At 43.5% G+C, this 15,083-nt stretch overlaps 1 protein-coding gene across 1 annotated transcript; it reads left to right on the forward strand.

Moving 5' to 3' along the window:
* Positions 1 to 1,255: 1,255 nt before the first annotated feature.
* On the forward strand, positions 1,256 to 14,658 carry akap8l (A kinase (PRKA) anchor protein 8-like). The gene is made up of 13 exons (XM_069689605.1): positions 1,256 to 1,367; positions 2,261 to 2,299; positions 3,728 to 4,004; positions 6,672 to 7,272; positions 7,845 to 7,959; positions 8,058 to 8,107; positions 8,940 to 8,970; positions 9,086 to 9,191; positions 10,592 to 10,733; positions 11,121 to 11,226; positions 11,327 to 11,457; positions 12,025 to 12,120; positions 12,905 to 14,658. The coding sequence occupies exons 1-13, from the start codon at positions 1,343 to 1,345 to the stop codon at positions 13,391 to 13,393; spliced, it is 2,208 nt and encodes a 735-aa protein (XP_069545706.1). The 5' UTR covers positions 1,256 to 1,342; the 3' UTR covers positions 13,394 to 14,658.
* Positions 14,659 to 15,083: the final 425 nt, after the last annotated feature.

Genomic DNA, 15,083 nt, shown 5'->3' on the forward strand with positions numbered 1-15,083 from the left:
TCAAACATCCGTTTGTGAAGGCTGTATATCATGCTGGTTCAAGTTTGTCAGATGCTCTTGAGATTTCTTGTGAGACAAGAAGCAAATTGTCACATCTTACTGCCCCTGTTGTAAAACAAGTATACTCAGTTTTGCATCATCAACGTTTTAATGTTGTATTTTAAATGTTTCATTGGCATATTTTATTGGTAATTATTATTCTGCTTTGCTGTATCTTGATCTTGCCTAACTATGAGGTCTCGCATTGACTATTTTCAATGTGAATATTTTATAACACGTACCAGCCTCTGTAGCCTACTTGACCCACGTAGGTTACCATATGTTTTTGTTGCTGTATGCCTTTTTAACATCATTTTTATTGTGTGGATACATTAAAATGTATTAATTAATTACAACAAACTGAATTTTTTTTTTTTTTTAAAAGCTTTTCCCAAAACATTGTCAGTGAACCCTCAGGGCAGATTTCTGCTATTGAACATGAACATGTTTTACTTTTCCAGTTCCCAACTGTTTTCTTCATATTCTTGCTTTAACCATCTCGCTCCAAAATGCCGGAACCGACCGACCTATCAAACAAAGGACCTCGAGTAGGCAAAGAACCAATCAGAAGCGGCGCTGGGAGAGACGACTGCTCCTTTTCAACCGGACTGGACTCGAGCCACTCACCGTGCCCGAGGACGCTGAAGTTGGCTTCTAATTCGTAAGCATCCCTCACAGCGGGGTGTATCCGGGGCCACCGGGGGACCGGGGGGACCGGGGCCAACCCAAACCTGCACCTGAACACCGGGAACGAAATGTGAGGGGCTCCTCTGCAGGAAACATCCGCCACCACAACTTTCGTTTTGCGTGCTTACGAATTCAAATAAAGCTTCAATGAAAACGTTTTAATTGAATGGTCGAGTGACGTCGTGAGGGTGTCTATAAAGTCAAACAATGTTGATCACGTTTTAACTACTGAGGAGGGTGAATGTTGAAAGGAAGAACAGTTTCCAGGATGTAATTGAACCCACAGAACAAAACAAACAAATAAAACGTATTTTTTTTTTTTACTAAAGTTAGAATATTTTTTAGCTGCGTGGATGTTTTAGAGAAGCTGTTCAGTTATAGAGTTATTTTTTATAAACATTTGCACAGTCTTTTATTATAATAATAATAATAATAATAATAATAAAAAGGTTCCTGATAGGCTGTTGATATAATTAGTATTTTCGAGGACTACTTGATATGAACCGAGCTGCCGGTCGGAACCTAACTTCGGCGCCGCATCCTCCTGAAGACGTTTCCTCTCGGGAGACACCGCTGCTGCTCCGTCGTGTTGTCTGGACGGCGCGCATTCAGTATCATGGACGGCAGAAGCTACGGCTCCGGTAAGTACGCACATCGGTTATTTGTCTTCTTCAATACAGATATGATTTATTTATTTTGTTTTGTTCTGGTAAACACAGTTTAGAGAAACACAGCGACCGTGTGTTAGCTGTGAGCTAAGCTAATACGGATTTTGTAGGGGGTTTTTTTTATTTATTTTTTTTACGCATGGCACCGACACCGACCATCCGGCTGGAGCTGGAAACAAAGACGCGTAAAAGCCTGGCCACGGGGGTTTAGGGTTTACACTGCCCCCGGCCGCGCCGGTAACATCATGTCGAGTGGGCTCATTTCCGAGAAAACGAGAAAGTACCTGGCGGTGTCCCGAGGCCCCGTCAGCCAACACGGACGAAACGCGTGCGGGCGAGCCGCTCCGCCAGCAGGCGGGTCGAGTTGCTAACGTGCTAACCGGGCTCCGTGACCCTTTGTCGGGTTGTTGTAAGACGCGTTGAAGCTTCGCTGAAGTTAGTTGGATAATCTTTTAAAATGGAGTCAGTCAGTGTGTGTGTGTGTGTGTGTGTGGGGTGGTGGGGGTGGTGGTGGTGGTGGGGGGAGGGGGGGGAGCAGACATTTAGGCTAGTTAATAAAATGGCCGCCTCATCCCAAAATGCTTCCTAAGTATAAGTTGGTTTGTTGTTATCGTTCAATACAGTGTTCAGATCTGGAACATGTGTTGATGGACTGTTTGCATTCAGCTTGTAAAAGAAAAAGAAAGAAAGCCAGCAGACTGATTCTAATAAAGCATGAGGTAAAAAGTGCTGGCAGACATCTTTCACCTCCTCATCTGAGTGGTTGTAATGGTCGCTGATTGCTGTGGGTGTTTACATATCAGTGCCTTGTCCCCTTATATTTTGCATTATCTCTTCTTTTTTTTTTCTTTTCTTTCTTTCTCCAGGTTACTCCAGTTGGGGAGGTGGAAGCTCGGGCAGCAGAGGTGAGAAAATGAGTGAATACACCCTTGCGCTGCATAAAAGGACAATGGGACACTTATTAAACCTGAACTAGGTGATATTGTCAAATTCACGTGTCAACCATGTCTTTCAAAAAAAAATTGCAAATGGGGAAAAGAGGAAATAGTTTTAAGGTCTGGACGCATCTGGCATTTACATGCGTCCTGGGTGATCCGATCACAAGGTCAGCTAAGAGGTGCACCCAAGATGCATTGAGATCCGATCTGCTCGGACCACATGAGGGGGGGTCAAGAATGTGGTCATGTGACATGACCACAATGAAGTGCCACGCTCTGGTCTTCGTATCGGTGTCTCCTCCACTCAAACAGATCTATTACCTCAGGATCTCTGCCTGCTCTTGTAAAAAAAAATTGTCACTACTAAAAACTATCCTGTGTGATTGTGCTGAGCACAGCTGCACTGAGCAGAAAGATGGAGAGGTTTACTTGCACAGCTGGCAGTTATGAAGCTGCTCTTTACTAATTAAAAACACAACCTGCTACGTGACGATTGTTTCACCAAAGCTGCCTCTGTGTTTAGTTTGCTTCATATTTAGTTAATCTCGTCTGTGATTCCTGACACACATCACACTCAGAGCTGTGGAAGAGCCACGGTTCATTTATCCACCGCAGCACAGAGCTTGACCCTCTCAAACCCGCTGCACTGTACCACGTCCTCTGAGCCTGAACTGATCGGGTTGTGCCTGATGATTCAGGTTGTGAATTACAAACTTGAGTGTTTAGAAATTTACAAATGTGTAATGCTTCATTAAATTTGGAATAAAAATGAGTACAGTGATCAAGGATGTCTTATTTTGTTAAATGTGTGTTGCTGTAACTCGTGTCCTGCATTTCTGTGCATGTTTATGTGACACACATGTTCATTTGTATATGGAGCAGGCAACTGGGATCCGATTTCAAGTGGTCACTTGTGATGCATGTGGAGATGTATGATGAAGCCAGGTGTGAACAGCTGTAATTATTTGAGCTGTCCACTGCTGATTGGATGACCCATGACGCATAATGCAGCCTCTTCCATGGAGGAGGGGAAAAAACAAAACTTTGAGATGATCAGCAGACAAGTTGATGCGTTCACTGATCAATTCACTCAGCACACATTCACAGAATCAATGAGTAGATTAATACAAACATAACAAAGAAGTCAGCTTCTTAATTTGACCAACTAAGAAGTCCATTTGTATTTTTTCAAGAAATTACATAAACAAAAGGCAGTTTTCATTTTTACAATAGGTATTATTTTTAATTATTTACAAGGCATTTATTTATCATCATCTAAAATGTAATTTTTTTTATCAGTTGGATTTTGATTATATAATTTGAGGATTCACCACCCATGTGTTATTATAGTAAGGGACATGATAGACATGATTGTTTTGTTCCTTACTTTACTAGGTTCTGGTGGCTTTGACCTGTATGGGGGAGGTTATAAGGACTCCATGTCTGGACTTGGGGGTTACGGAGGAGGAGGGGGCGGCAGTGGCGGCGGTGGAGGAGGAGGAGGAGGAGGAGGAGGCGGCCACCACCACCACCACATGAAGAGAGGGCTCTCTGGAGCATCTCTTCTGGCATCCACAGGCAACCATGCAGATGCTGTCATTGCCAAGATTAACCAGCGCCTGGACATGCTCACTCAGTTGGAGGGGGGCTTGAAAGGGAACCGGGGTGACAGGTAATACCTTTTTCCTATTTCTTCTCCACACCAACTTCATCAGTCAGACACCACTACTGCACATCCATGCCAGGGATTGCATTACATTTCTCAGTCGGGTCTTTCATCTTTTAAAAGCAAAATAATGTAGCAGATGTTGTTAAATGGCATCTGGTTGGTTGAGAGCATTGTCTCATGTTTGGAAAAGAAGCAACCCGGTAATTATGTATTGCGTTAAGATTGATCTGAAAAGGATCTTCTGTAAATATATACACTGCTCAAAAAAATAAAGGGAACACTTCAACAACACAATGTAACTCCAAGTCAATCACACTTCTGGGAAATCAACGTGTCCAGTTAGGAAGCAACACTGATTGTGAATCAATTTCACCTGCTGTTGTGCAAATGGAACAGACAACAGATGGAAATGAGGCAATTATCAAGACAACCTCTATAAAGGAACGGTTCTGCAGGTGGTGACCACAGACCATTTCTCTGTCTTCATCCTTTCTGGCTGATTTTTGGTCACTTTTGCATTTTGCCAGTGCCCTCACCACTAGAGGTAGCATGAGGTGTCTACAACCCACAGAAGTTGCTCAGGTAGTGCAGCTCATCCAGGATGGCACATCAATGTACGCTGTGGCAAGAAGGTTTGCTGTGTCTGTCAGCACAGTGTCAAGAGCACAGAGGAGATACCAGGAGACGGGCCGGGACACCAGGAGACGTGGAGGGGGACGTAGGAGGACAACAACCCAGCAGCAGGACCGCTATCTGCTCCTTCGTGCAAGGAGGAACAGGAGGAGCACTGCATTTATTTGGAGGGCCGCACAGCCCTCCATGTGCTAGCCAGAGGTACCCTGACTGCCATTAGGTACCGGGATGAGATCCTCAGACCCATTGGAAGACCATATGCTGGTGCAGTGGGCCCTGGGTTCCTTCTGATGCATGACAATGCTCGGCCTCATGTGGCTGGAGTGTGTCAGCAGTTCCTGCACGATGAAGGCATCGATGCTACGGACCGGCCCGCCCGTTCCCCAGACCTGAATCCAATCCAGCACATCTGGGACATCGTGTCTCGTTCCATCCACCGACGCCACGTCCACCACAGACTGTCCAGGAGTGGACTGATGCTTTGATCCAGGTCTGGGAGGAGATCCCTCAGGAGAACATCCGTGGTCTCATCAGGAGCATGCCCAGGCGTTGTAGGGAGTGATACAGACACGTGGAGGCCACACACACTACTGACCCTCATTTTGACTTGTTTTGAGGAATCTCCACAGAAGTTGGATCAGCCTGTGATCTGATTTTTCCACTTTTATTTTGAGTATGATTCTGAATCCAGACCTCCATGGGATAATGGATTTTGATTTCCATTGATCATTCTTATGTTATTTTGTTCTCAACACATCCCGCTATGTCATGAATAAATATTTTCAACTGGAATATTTCATTCATTGAGATCTAGGATGTGTTGTTTAAGTGTTCCCTTTATTTTTTTTTGAGCAGTGTATTTAAAAAGATCCTTAGACCTTCTAACGCCATCAAAAGTCAAATCGGTCTTACACAGCTATGTACTGTATTTGCTGAACATTAAACAAAGACCATGTTAACGTGGATTGAGGCGGGGCCGGAGGGGGTTACTGTTTGAGAACGGTGAGTTGTTTTAGCCTGCTCAGACATTTGCTGACAGATAATGCCCAGTAGGCCAAATAAGACCTCCTCAGACACTGGGCAAAAGTTTAGCCCTTTCTGATTCCCTCCTTTTTGTGAGAATCTGTATTCCTCAATTCCTGTTTGAGATGAAAACGGCGCGAGTTGCTCACAGGCTGCTTTTGAATGCCTCAGCGTTCGTGGAAGCTTTGTTTGCCATGTTGCAGTTTGTGTGAGTGATGGGAAGAAAATGTTGCCGTGATCCGTTAACACCCAAGACATTGTGAAAGTGCATGCTCTCCTGCTGGAGGTGCAATTACAGAACAACCTTTCCATTTGTAACAGACTGACATCTTTGCACATGAAGCCAGTCCATCTTTACATAGCACTCTTTGAACATTGCTTTGTGTTTCTGTGTTCACACACTTTGTTTCTCTCATCCTCCATGTGACCTAACCCTGTGCTCTGGCTTTAGGTTACACAAGAGAGATGATCAGGTGCTGGCCTGATGTTATTTTGCCAAACTGAGATGATTATAGAAAGATATTTTCTGTACTTTAAAAACACCCTTACCCCTTGAAAAAACACCCAGTTTATACATCAGCCCCTTTCTTAAGTCTTCACTATGAATGAGCCACTTCCCAGGATATTTCACTTCTTCTCCCGTCTCAGGACGTCACTGGTCTGATGGACCATGTTCATGTCTCTTCAAAGTTTCCAGCCTATCCTTTAACAAGGAATAGGGATTAAAAGAAACTGCATTTCCCTCATCTGCAGGAGTCTCTGTAAACTTAAGGCTAAGAGAAAAGAACATTACTATATAATAAAAGACCACAAGCAGAGTGATACGTTGTTTTGGATCATCAACTCTTGATCTAAAATGGTGAACGAAATGAAACTGGGAGTGACCAGAAAACATGGAGAAAGCAAGACCATGGAGGAGAAGGATTAGCAGGTGGAGAAATCCAAACCTGGCTGCCCTCCCTACCTCCCGTGCTCTGTGCTCTTCTCTATCAACCCTCTCCCTCCCTCCTGCAGGTTTGACCAGTACGAGTCATTCGACTCGCGCAGCTCCGCTCTCACCTCCTCCCGAGATCTCTACAGATCTGGCGGCAGTAGCTATGGTTTTGGCGATGGCCGTGGGGACAACATGCTGTTGGGTCAGCGAGGAGGCTCGGGCTTCGGAGGGGGAATGGGGCTAGGGGGAGTAGGAGGCTTTGACAGCCCCTCCTCTTCCTATGGAGTCGCTAAAATGCGACAGAATATGAGGGAAACCTTCACCAGTGGCCAGGGAGGAGGTTCTGGAGGTGGAGGATGGGCTGGAGCAGGCCGACGTTCCCCCAGAAGGGGTGGAAGTGCCGGAGGTCGAGGAACTGGAGGAGGGTTTGGAAGCCGCAGGTCTGACCCCACTCCATTAGGCGGAGGTTTGCGGGGAGGTGGTAGTGGTGGCCAGTCCCACCGCGGCCACTCTCCAGGAGGTGGTAGAGGCAAGCTCCCATCCCTCCTGTCCAACCGCATGTACCCTGAGAGTGGGGGCTTCCAGGGTTCCACTCAAGGGCCTCACGACTTTCCAGGGAGGCATTTTGGAGGGGGCCCACGGGCTGGCCGCCAGCGAGGCCGCAAGAGACCCCTCAACAAAGTAAGTACCTCCAGCCAAATAAGACCTCCTCAGACACTGGGCAAAAGTTTAGCCCTTTCTGATTCCCTCCTTTTTGTATCCTCAACCAACTGGCCAGTTAGCCTAAAGTGCTAGTACCTGCTATTTGCCATGTAAAGCAGTTTGTCACAAATAATCCCCAACACACATTTGATATATCACTTGCCCTTCCAACTCCACCAAGCCTTCGATTAATGTGGTCAGAAATATCTCATGGAACTGCTCTTTTTCTACAGCAAAGACAAGTGATACTTCTTTCTGTCCAGTTCTTTGTCTTGTTTAGCTGTGGGGGTGTTGATTTCGCTTTGTGCATTATTTACGTTTTCTTCTTTTCCTTTGCCCCAGTTCTGGATAGTCTGAAAATAAGGCTAACACTATTAATGTGGAATATCTGCAAGGCTGCTAATTGGCTTTGCAAAGCATTAAACTTAGAGTCATAAGATGTTCTGATTACGAGTTCTGGTTGTATTGTCCTTGTTCATTTATTTATTTGTTTTGTCACAAAATGAAATTTAGAAAATATGTTAGTGCAAATAGATGTTTGTTTCCTGTAGCAGGTGAAGCCGCAGCGAGAGGTTCAGAAGAAGAGAAAGCAGACTCTCTCTGCCACTGATGAGCCGGAGTCAAAGATGAACAAGACGGAGTCTGCTGGCTCAGAGGCTACGCAAGGTACTTTCTACGATAAGTGAGCGGTATCCTCAAAATACTCGGCAAACAACATTTCTGTGTCTGTCTCGGTCTAATGTTTGTGTTCTTTGTTTTCATAGAGCAACCAGAGAAAAATGGCGACGACAGTAAACCAAACCCCAGCACCGCGGTGAGTAGATCAAACTTTGAGATGAATTCTGCGTCTTTATCAGCATATAGTTAAACACGCCCTTATTTTAGAGCCCAACTGACGTATCAGTTGGCTGTTTTTATCGGCAGATGTTTATCTGTCACGGCAAGTATATGTCTTGATATTTTATTTCAAAACATAATGCTGAAAAAGATGCTTGGGGTAAAATAGAAACTGTTCTAATTGGCTTTTTGTTATTTATTAATTAATTAATTTATCTTATCAGTTTTACATTCTCAGTGAATTTCATTGTTTTAATGCAAAGTGTCTCGTTAAACTGAAATATCCTGCCTCCATTACAGATCTTTGTCGCAAGTTATTGAAAACAACATTTTTGTATATCACTATCTGAATTTTTTTTTACTTTCTAATATTGGTATCGGCCACAAAAATCAAGTATCAGTCAAGCCACACTTATTTTAATTAATTAATTTAGCACTATAAAAGCACTTGTCACGATGATAGTACAATAGTAATGAGGACGAGGTAATGTTGAAGCACTGACAAAGATGGCCAAAATAAAAACATTGTTCTGTTGTTTCTTTTTTAAAGGGACCATCTGTAATTCTTTGTTCCTGATTTGAGTGGAATTGCAGCTGAGGTTAATGAGAGATTATGAACTTGATTCTATGTTTAGCTGAATTAAAAAGGTAGAGACTAGAGGCGAGACTACTTCTTAAATGATGAAGACAGACAATAAGAATTCCAACATCAACTATTTGTTTGGGAAGACTTAACTTTATTCCTAAAATGAAAGCTGTTTCAAGTTCTGTCTGTCTTTTTATGAATAATGGGGAACTTTTCCTTACAGGAAACAAAACCTTCTGAAGATGGTGAAAAAGGTCAGCTGAACTTCACAGTGGTTCCTCACTGGTTGTGTCTTTTCCTGCGGTTTTGTAAATCATCACCTCCTTCAGTGGAAAGTTTCCTAACTTCTACTCTTGTCCTCCGGATTAGCCTCAACCAAACAAGATGAGAAGAAAAGTCCGCAGGGCAAACAGACTCCGGCCCAGGCTCAGGACAAGTACCCCAAAAATAGGAAGAGGAGGGGATTCCTGGAAAGGTGAGACGACAAATCCGTTAATTTAATACCTCATCCAGCTTCCTCTCTTGTTTCTGTTGTCATCGTGGAGTGATCGGAGCACAGGGGGCCAGCTTTAAGTCGTTTTGTTTCCACCGGGCATTAGCATGCTTCTCGACTGGCCACTCGTGATCGGAACTCACTTCCCCGTTCTGTATGCAAATGACATTCCTGAAGAAGATCTACAATTAAAAAGCAAAAGAACAGCAAAGGCTATTTTCCACTGTTTCCGTGTCGGACGCGTTCCTTCTCTCCGATCGTCGTCATTAAAGTCGACGCTTCATATCCCACCGGCTGCACTGCTCCGCTGAAGGTAGGCAGGGCAGGAAATGTCTCAAGAAAACAAAATAAAATTCTGGGAAAATAAAAATAGAAAACCCATGTGCAAACTGCCAGTCATAAAAACAACTTCACTACATCACCATCTACCGCCGCGGTCTTTCAATTTGGACAAGAAATGCATTCTCCTCCTGCTACAGACGCGGTACGTGAAATAGTTCCACATGAAATGATCGAAACCGTTTCACAACGTTCACCCACGATGGAAGCACAGAAATCATAGAAACATCACCAAATCAGGAAGTAAGATAAGACAGGCAGACAAGATGCCAGAGGACGGAACAAAATCGCACACGCGACGTGACGGACGAGTCTTCAGTGGAACAGAAACGGGAGAAGAGAAGTTTAGGCAACAGGCTTTTTAACACAATGAGACATCTTTTCTTCCTGAGCCTCATTTTAAAGCTGCGTTTCAGCAATTTATGATGTGTTTCACGTTTGTAAATGTCTGAACACAGTTCAGTGAGTTTGTAGAACTTAAATGTGATTGGTTCAGATGATTTAATTGTTCCAGCACGTCTCCGCTGCTGTGGATCGATGCAGGGAGCCATGGCTCGTCCACAGCCGTGTGTCGGAAATTACACAAGATGTTATGTTAAACCCAGACGAGGCTTTGGTGAAACAAGCGTCACGTCGCAGCAGTTTTCAGTAAATCTGCTTTTCCGTACGGTTAAGCGGCGCTCGGCAGAATCACGCAGATTAAATACAAATAAAAGCAAAAGTCTTCCGGTGAAAGATTGAATGGATGAAAATGAACATCCAAAACCAACAAACCTGCTGTAACATGACGGTAGCACATGCGTGCACCTGGTCAGATATGAACACTGAACCGTGGTACCAGCTGTATTTATTTTGTAATCCTTACTCAGAGGATGTCAGCTGAGTCGGCGCTCTTCCAATGTGGCCCGATCAGATCAGATCTCAGTGTTCACACCTGTACTTTAGCTGGCCACTTGTAACCCCATCACGCCAGGTTGACTCGGAAAGCATTGATAATTCCAGGTTGAACCAGGGTCCAAGACTCAACTTCTTCTTTGTTCCAGGGTGATGTTTGCATGTTCTGTTTGCAAGTTCCGTTCGTTCTACAAGGAGGAAATGGAAACTCATCTCGAGAGTCGCTTCCACAAGGACCACTTCAAGTTCCTTTCCAGCCAGTTGTCCAAGCCCACCACAGACTTCTTGCAGGTGATTTGAGATTTGTCATACTTCACATTATCAAGTCTCATTCACAGACACTCACTCTCAAGTAGATTTATACAATGATTTCATATCCTTCATTAGTTCAAGAGCAGAGAATCGTACAATCTGCCAATTATAAGCTTTAGGGCACTTTGTGTTAAAGTGTTTTGGGTTCAGTATGAAGAAATGTGCTCATTGTAAAGGCGCCAAAATAAAACAGTGTGGTTGAATACGTATTACAAATGTGACAGTTTCAAGTTGAATGTGATTTGCTAGTTAGAGCCAACAATTCCAAGCTTCAAGCTGCAAACCTAGTTTCCATGTTTGCACAACATGACTCTTGTGAGGAATGTATGAGACGTGAACTTGAATCAAAGGTTTTTGTGTTTGTAGGAATACTTGCAGAACAAGTTCAAGAAGACTGACCAGAGAGTCAGCCAGTTGGAAAACCACAGTGCTGCAATCTGCCAGGTGTACAAAGAGCAGGACCTTACCAGGGGTAAGTAGCAGCAAGCAGCAGCAGCTCTGTGAACGTGCATGCGTGGTGTGGAGATATTAGTGATTGCTCACTGCAGATGTTTTTTTCCGAATCTGTCTAGATCTGGGCATAGAACACTTTATGAGGAAGGTGGAAGCCGCTCACTGTGCAGCATGCGACCTTTTCATTCCCATGCAGCCGCACCTGATACAGAAACACATCAAGTCTCCTGACCACAACTACAACCGCAAGGTACGACACATCGTCCACAGACGGACTCACTACATGTAAGGTTGTTCAGCTGATGTGGAGAAAATAGGAACCCTTTGAAGACCTCACAAAAAGATACAAGTCCTTGTTAGATTTTGTTTTGTTAGGACATTTTTGATAATGCCACGTACAAACTCGTATTGTTTGTTGCAACAATACATGCCTGAAAGGTATTTCGTACAAAATATTCACGCTTTAAGCTGCAGTATCTGTTCAAATATGAGCAGGCAGATATGTTCCTCAAATTATTGAGCCCTGTATTAAGAAGTGGCTCATGGGTTGTTGCTCTTTCTTTTCAAAATGAAGACATACAAAAGTGTGTAATTCAGGCTGCAGGGAGGACAAACACCACTGAATTCAGGTTAAAGAGCACTTTTTGCTCCGTCTGCTGGTCTTTTAGCAGCGAATTTACAACTTGAGAACAGGTGAGACGGATTGACCGGTCCGGCGTAAATACGATCACAAACTCAAGACCAGTGTTGGTGGTGGTGTTTGCTGTTTGGAGCCTTTACACTCTGTCCTACATGTGACCTGTTTCTCTGACTCCAGGGTATGATGGAGCAATCCAAGCGGGCCAGTCTGTCTGTCGCTCGGAGCATCCTCAACCACAAACTCATCGGCAAGAAGCTCGAGAGCTACCTCAAGGTACGTACTGTGACACGTGTGAATGAATATGTGCTAAATTGAATGGTGCTCTTTTGAATCGTTTGCTTTTCAAATGGGAATAGGAGTCCGGATTTGTAGTCGCAGTGTTATTACATGTTTTCCGCCGCAGTTCAGGTGTAACCAGTATACATCCTCCCTTTGTTTCACGGTGCCACACTTTTACTCGGCTTTAATTCTAAATCACGTCATGTTGTCACACAAACTAAGATTAAGATGATAAAATGGTAAAATGTTCAGACTACTAGAAGACTTTTCTTCTTGTTAAAGTGGAGATGTGCTGTTTAGAAGGGGGCGCTGCCTGTCATGAATTTAAATGCAAAGAGGATCATTGCACAGCAGTGAGATTTAAGTACGGCACATACCATGTTTGCAAAGATCAAACCAGGCTCATGCTTTTATCGTCTGTACTATGTGAATATTGAATTATCTTGCTGCAAGTTAAAGATGAGCTTTTGTACAAACCTCGATGCTCTTGAGATCAGATCCTTGAGTGATGATGGCACAGCAGGTTCCAGATGATTTTTATGGTGTATTCACAATATTCCGGCTGAATATTTGCTAAACTGATTTGTAATCGATTGAAATTTCAACTGTACCTTGTTAGAGAACATCGCAGGTGTGAAATCAGCAATTTGTTTTGTTGTCTGGTGAAGAAAGCATCCGACACAAGCGTACATCAAGATTCAGATCGCAGATATGAATCTTCACTGATTGTGAATGCAGCGTCTCAGAGACAAATGTACTTTCATTCTTTTCTGTTCAGGGCGAAAACCCGTTCACTGGTATCCAGGACGACCAGGATCCAGAGGACTCCATGGCGATGGACGTGTCAGAGCTGGAGTTCACCAGCGAGACAGCCGACAACCAGACAGAGGTAGCACCAATCAATGAGGAGGAGGCGGCGACGGAGGGAGAGACGGGCAACGAGGTGGTGGATGGGGGGGGAGCAGCAGCAGCAGCAGCAGATGATGAGGAGGATGATGATGATGCAGCAGCAGATGATGCAGCTGCAGCAGCAGCAGATGATGCAGCAGCAGCAGATGCAGAAGCAGAGGAGGAAAAGGAGGAGGAGGAGGAGCAGCAGGGGAATCAGGACGAAGAGGAAGGATATGAAGTTGGAGATGAGGAGAACGAGGGATACGTCATGCATGATGAGATTGGCGAAGAGGGATTACAGGATGACCTGGAAGAGGAGGAAGGAGTAGAGGCAGCAGAGGTCAAGGAGGAAGACGACAACAAAAACCCTGAATGACTTGCACCCTGTGTGTGACTTGTCGACTTGAACATCTGCCCGGACCAGACCCCCACGGTCCCTTTCAAGCCAGTTTAATTGCCAGGTGGATTAAGAACTATACATACCTGCTCCCAACGTGTTTTGCTGTTTAATGACTCTGAGCTGATGTCAGTTTATTTTTTAGTTCAAGGAATATTTCCACATTTTGGGCACCACCTGTTATTCACTTTCTTGTCAAGATTCAAAATGCCCTGTACTTTTTTTTTGTTGTTGTTTTCTTTTCTTTAATATCAGCAACAAAATGTTCACGACCCCTACCAGCTGAGAACCACTGCCCTAACTTCTTAAGGTGGCTCATATGTAACTGGACACCTTTACCATCATTCACTACAAGTAAATAAACCCCACTTCTGTCTCCGCCGCTCGCCTGCAGGTCGAGCCGGTAGCTCGATGATGTGGAAAGCCACAATGGACGGGATTGGATAATTAGGTCTGTGACGTATGAAACGTGGCTTTAGGAATTCATGTTTTAGTGGCTGTCGCTGGTTCATTAAAGTTACAAAACAGAAATTGTCAACCATAGCATTAACTGCCTCTTTTGCCCTCTTGGTTTCTTAGTATTATCAAAAACAACACATGGACGTGTTAACAAGGTGTAAAACCTGGATTTTCATAGGAGTGATCTTAAAAAAAAATCTTTCCAGTTACTAACTTCCATCTAATATGGTCCTGCATCGAGTCTTCAGAGACGTCGGTAGACTCCTTTTTGGACTTGAGAGACAGCTGGGCTCGTGGTTTCCCCTTTTCCTGTCTTAATGCTAAGCCGATCACCTTCTTACTCTCGCTTTATACTTACTGCAAACACAAGCTGTATTGAGCTTTTAATTTAAAACTGGGTGAGAAAGCAAATAAGTGTATTTCTGAATGTCGGTCTATTCCTTATATTTTTCTCGTGCCTTTTGTTAATTTTGTTCTTATCATGGTTTAAGCCGTTTTAGAATTGGTTAAGTATTGTATTGTTGAGAGATGCTATGTACTTTTTTTTTCTTCTTCAGAGTTTATGTAAAATTCTGTCTTATTTCCAATATTGATGAAGGTGATGTGAAGCTTTTCCAAACTGAGTAAAATCTAAAACCGAGTGGACTTTTTATTCTACAGACGTGGTGTCTGAGAACATGCCTGTACGATAAGCGTGGGGTATTCTGAATATCATATTCACAATGGATATCAATCATTTTACAGTTTTGTTTCGCTCTGAGTATGAAATAAACTTCTTGAATAAATCACTGTTTGCTGTTTTGTATTGACAATTTATTATGTTAAGTTTTGTTGTTTTCAAGATGAAATTGTGGTTAGAAAAGTTTAAACGGCAATGCGATTTATTGACTTGTTGTTCAGTGTGGATCAACAAACACAAGCAAAAATTTCAGCACAAGATAATAAATGTGGACACAATCTCAGTGTTACACATTATGAACTCTTGGTACCAGTCCATTCACAACATTTTAGCTTGCAGTTCAAGGTACTGGTTTGTATGTACATAATGGATGAGGGCTTTTGGGTTGGTGACTTGCTTTTCCCTGAAACCTAAAATTGTGAAAATTGATGTTAATTTTAGCAGCTAGTAATTTAACAAAAATCTGTTCTTTGTATTGCACAGCAATTTTTTTTTTTTTTTTTTTTTTTTGCAGCTCAATCCAACCAGTTC

The sequence above is a fragment of the Brachyistius frenatus genome, unplaced genomic scaffold (assembly GCF_029030835.1).
Source record: "Brachyistius frenatus isolate BFR_SWC_R1_liver_20210118 unplaced genomic scaffold, ASM2903083v1 Contig_7, whole genome shotgun sequence".
Taxonomy (NCBI): Eukaryota; Metazoa; Chordata; class Actinopteri; family Embiotocidae; genus Brachyistius; species Brachyistius frenatus.

Coding starts and splice junctions, on each gene's coding strand:
- akap8l (XM_069689605.1), top strand. CDS start 1,343: ATGGACGGCAGAAGCTACGGCTCCG. Junction 4,005..6,671: donor AAAGGGAACCGGGGTGACAG/GTAATACCTTTT, acceptor TCCCTCCTGCAG/GTTTGACCAGTACGAGTCAT. Junction 8,971..9,085: donor TTCTGAAGATGGTGAAAAAG/GTCAGCTGAACT, acceptor CCTCCGGATTAG/CCTCAACCAAACAAGATGAG.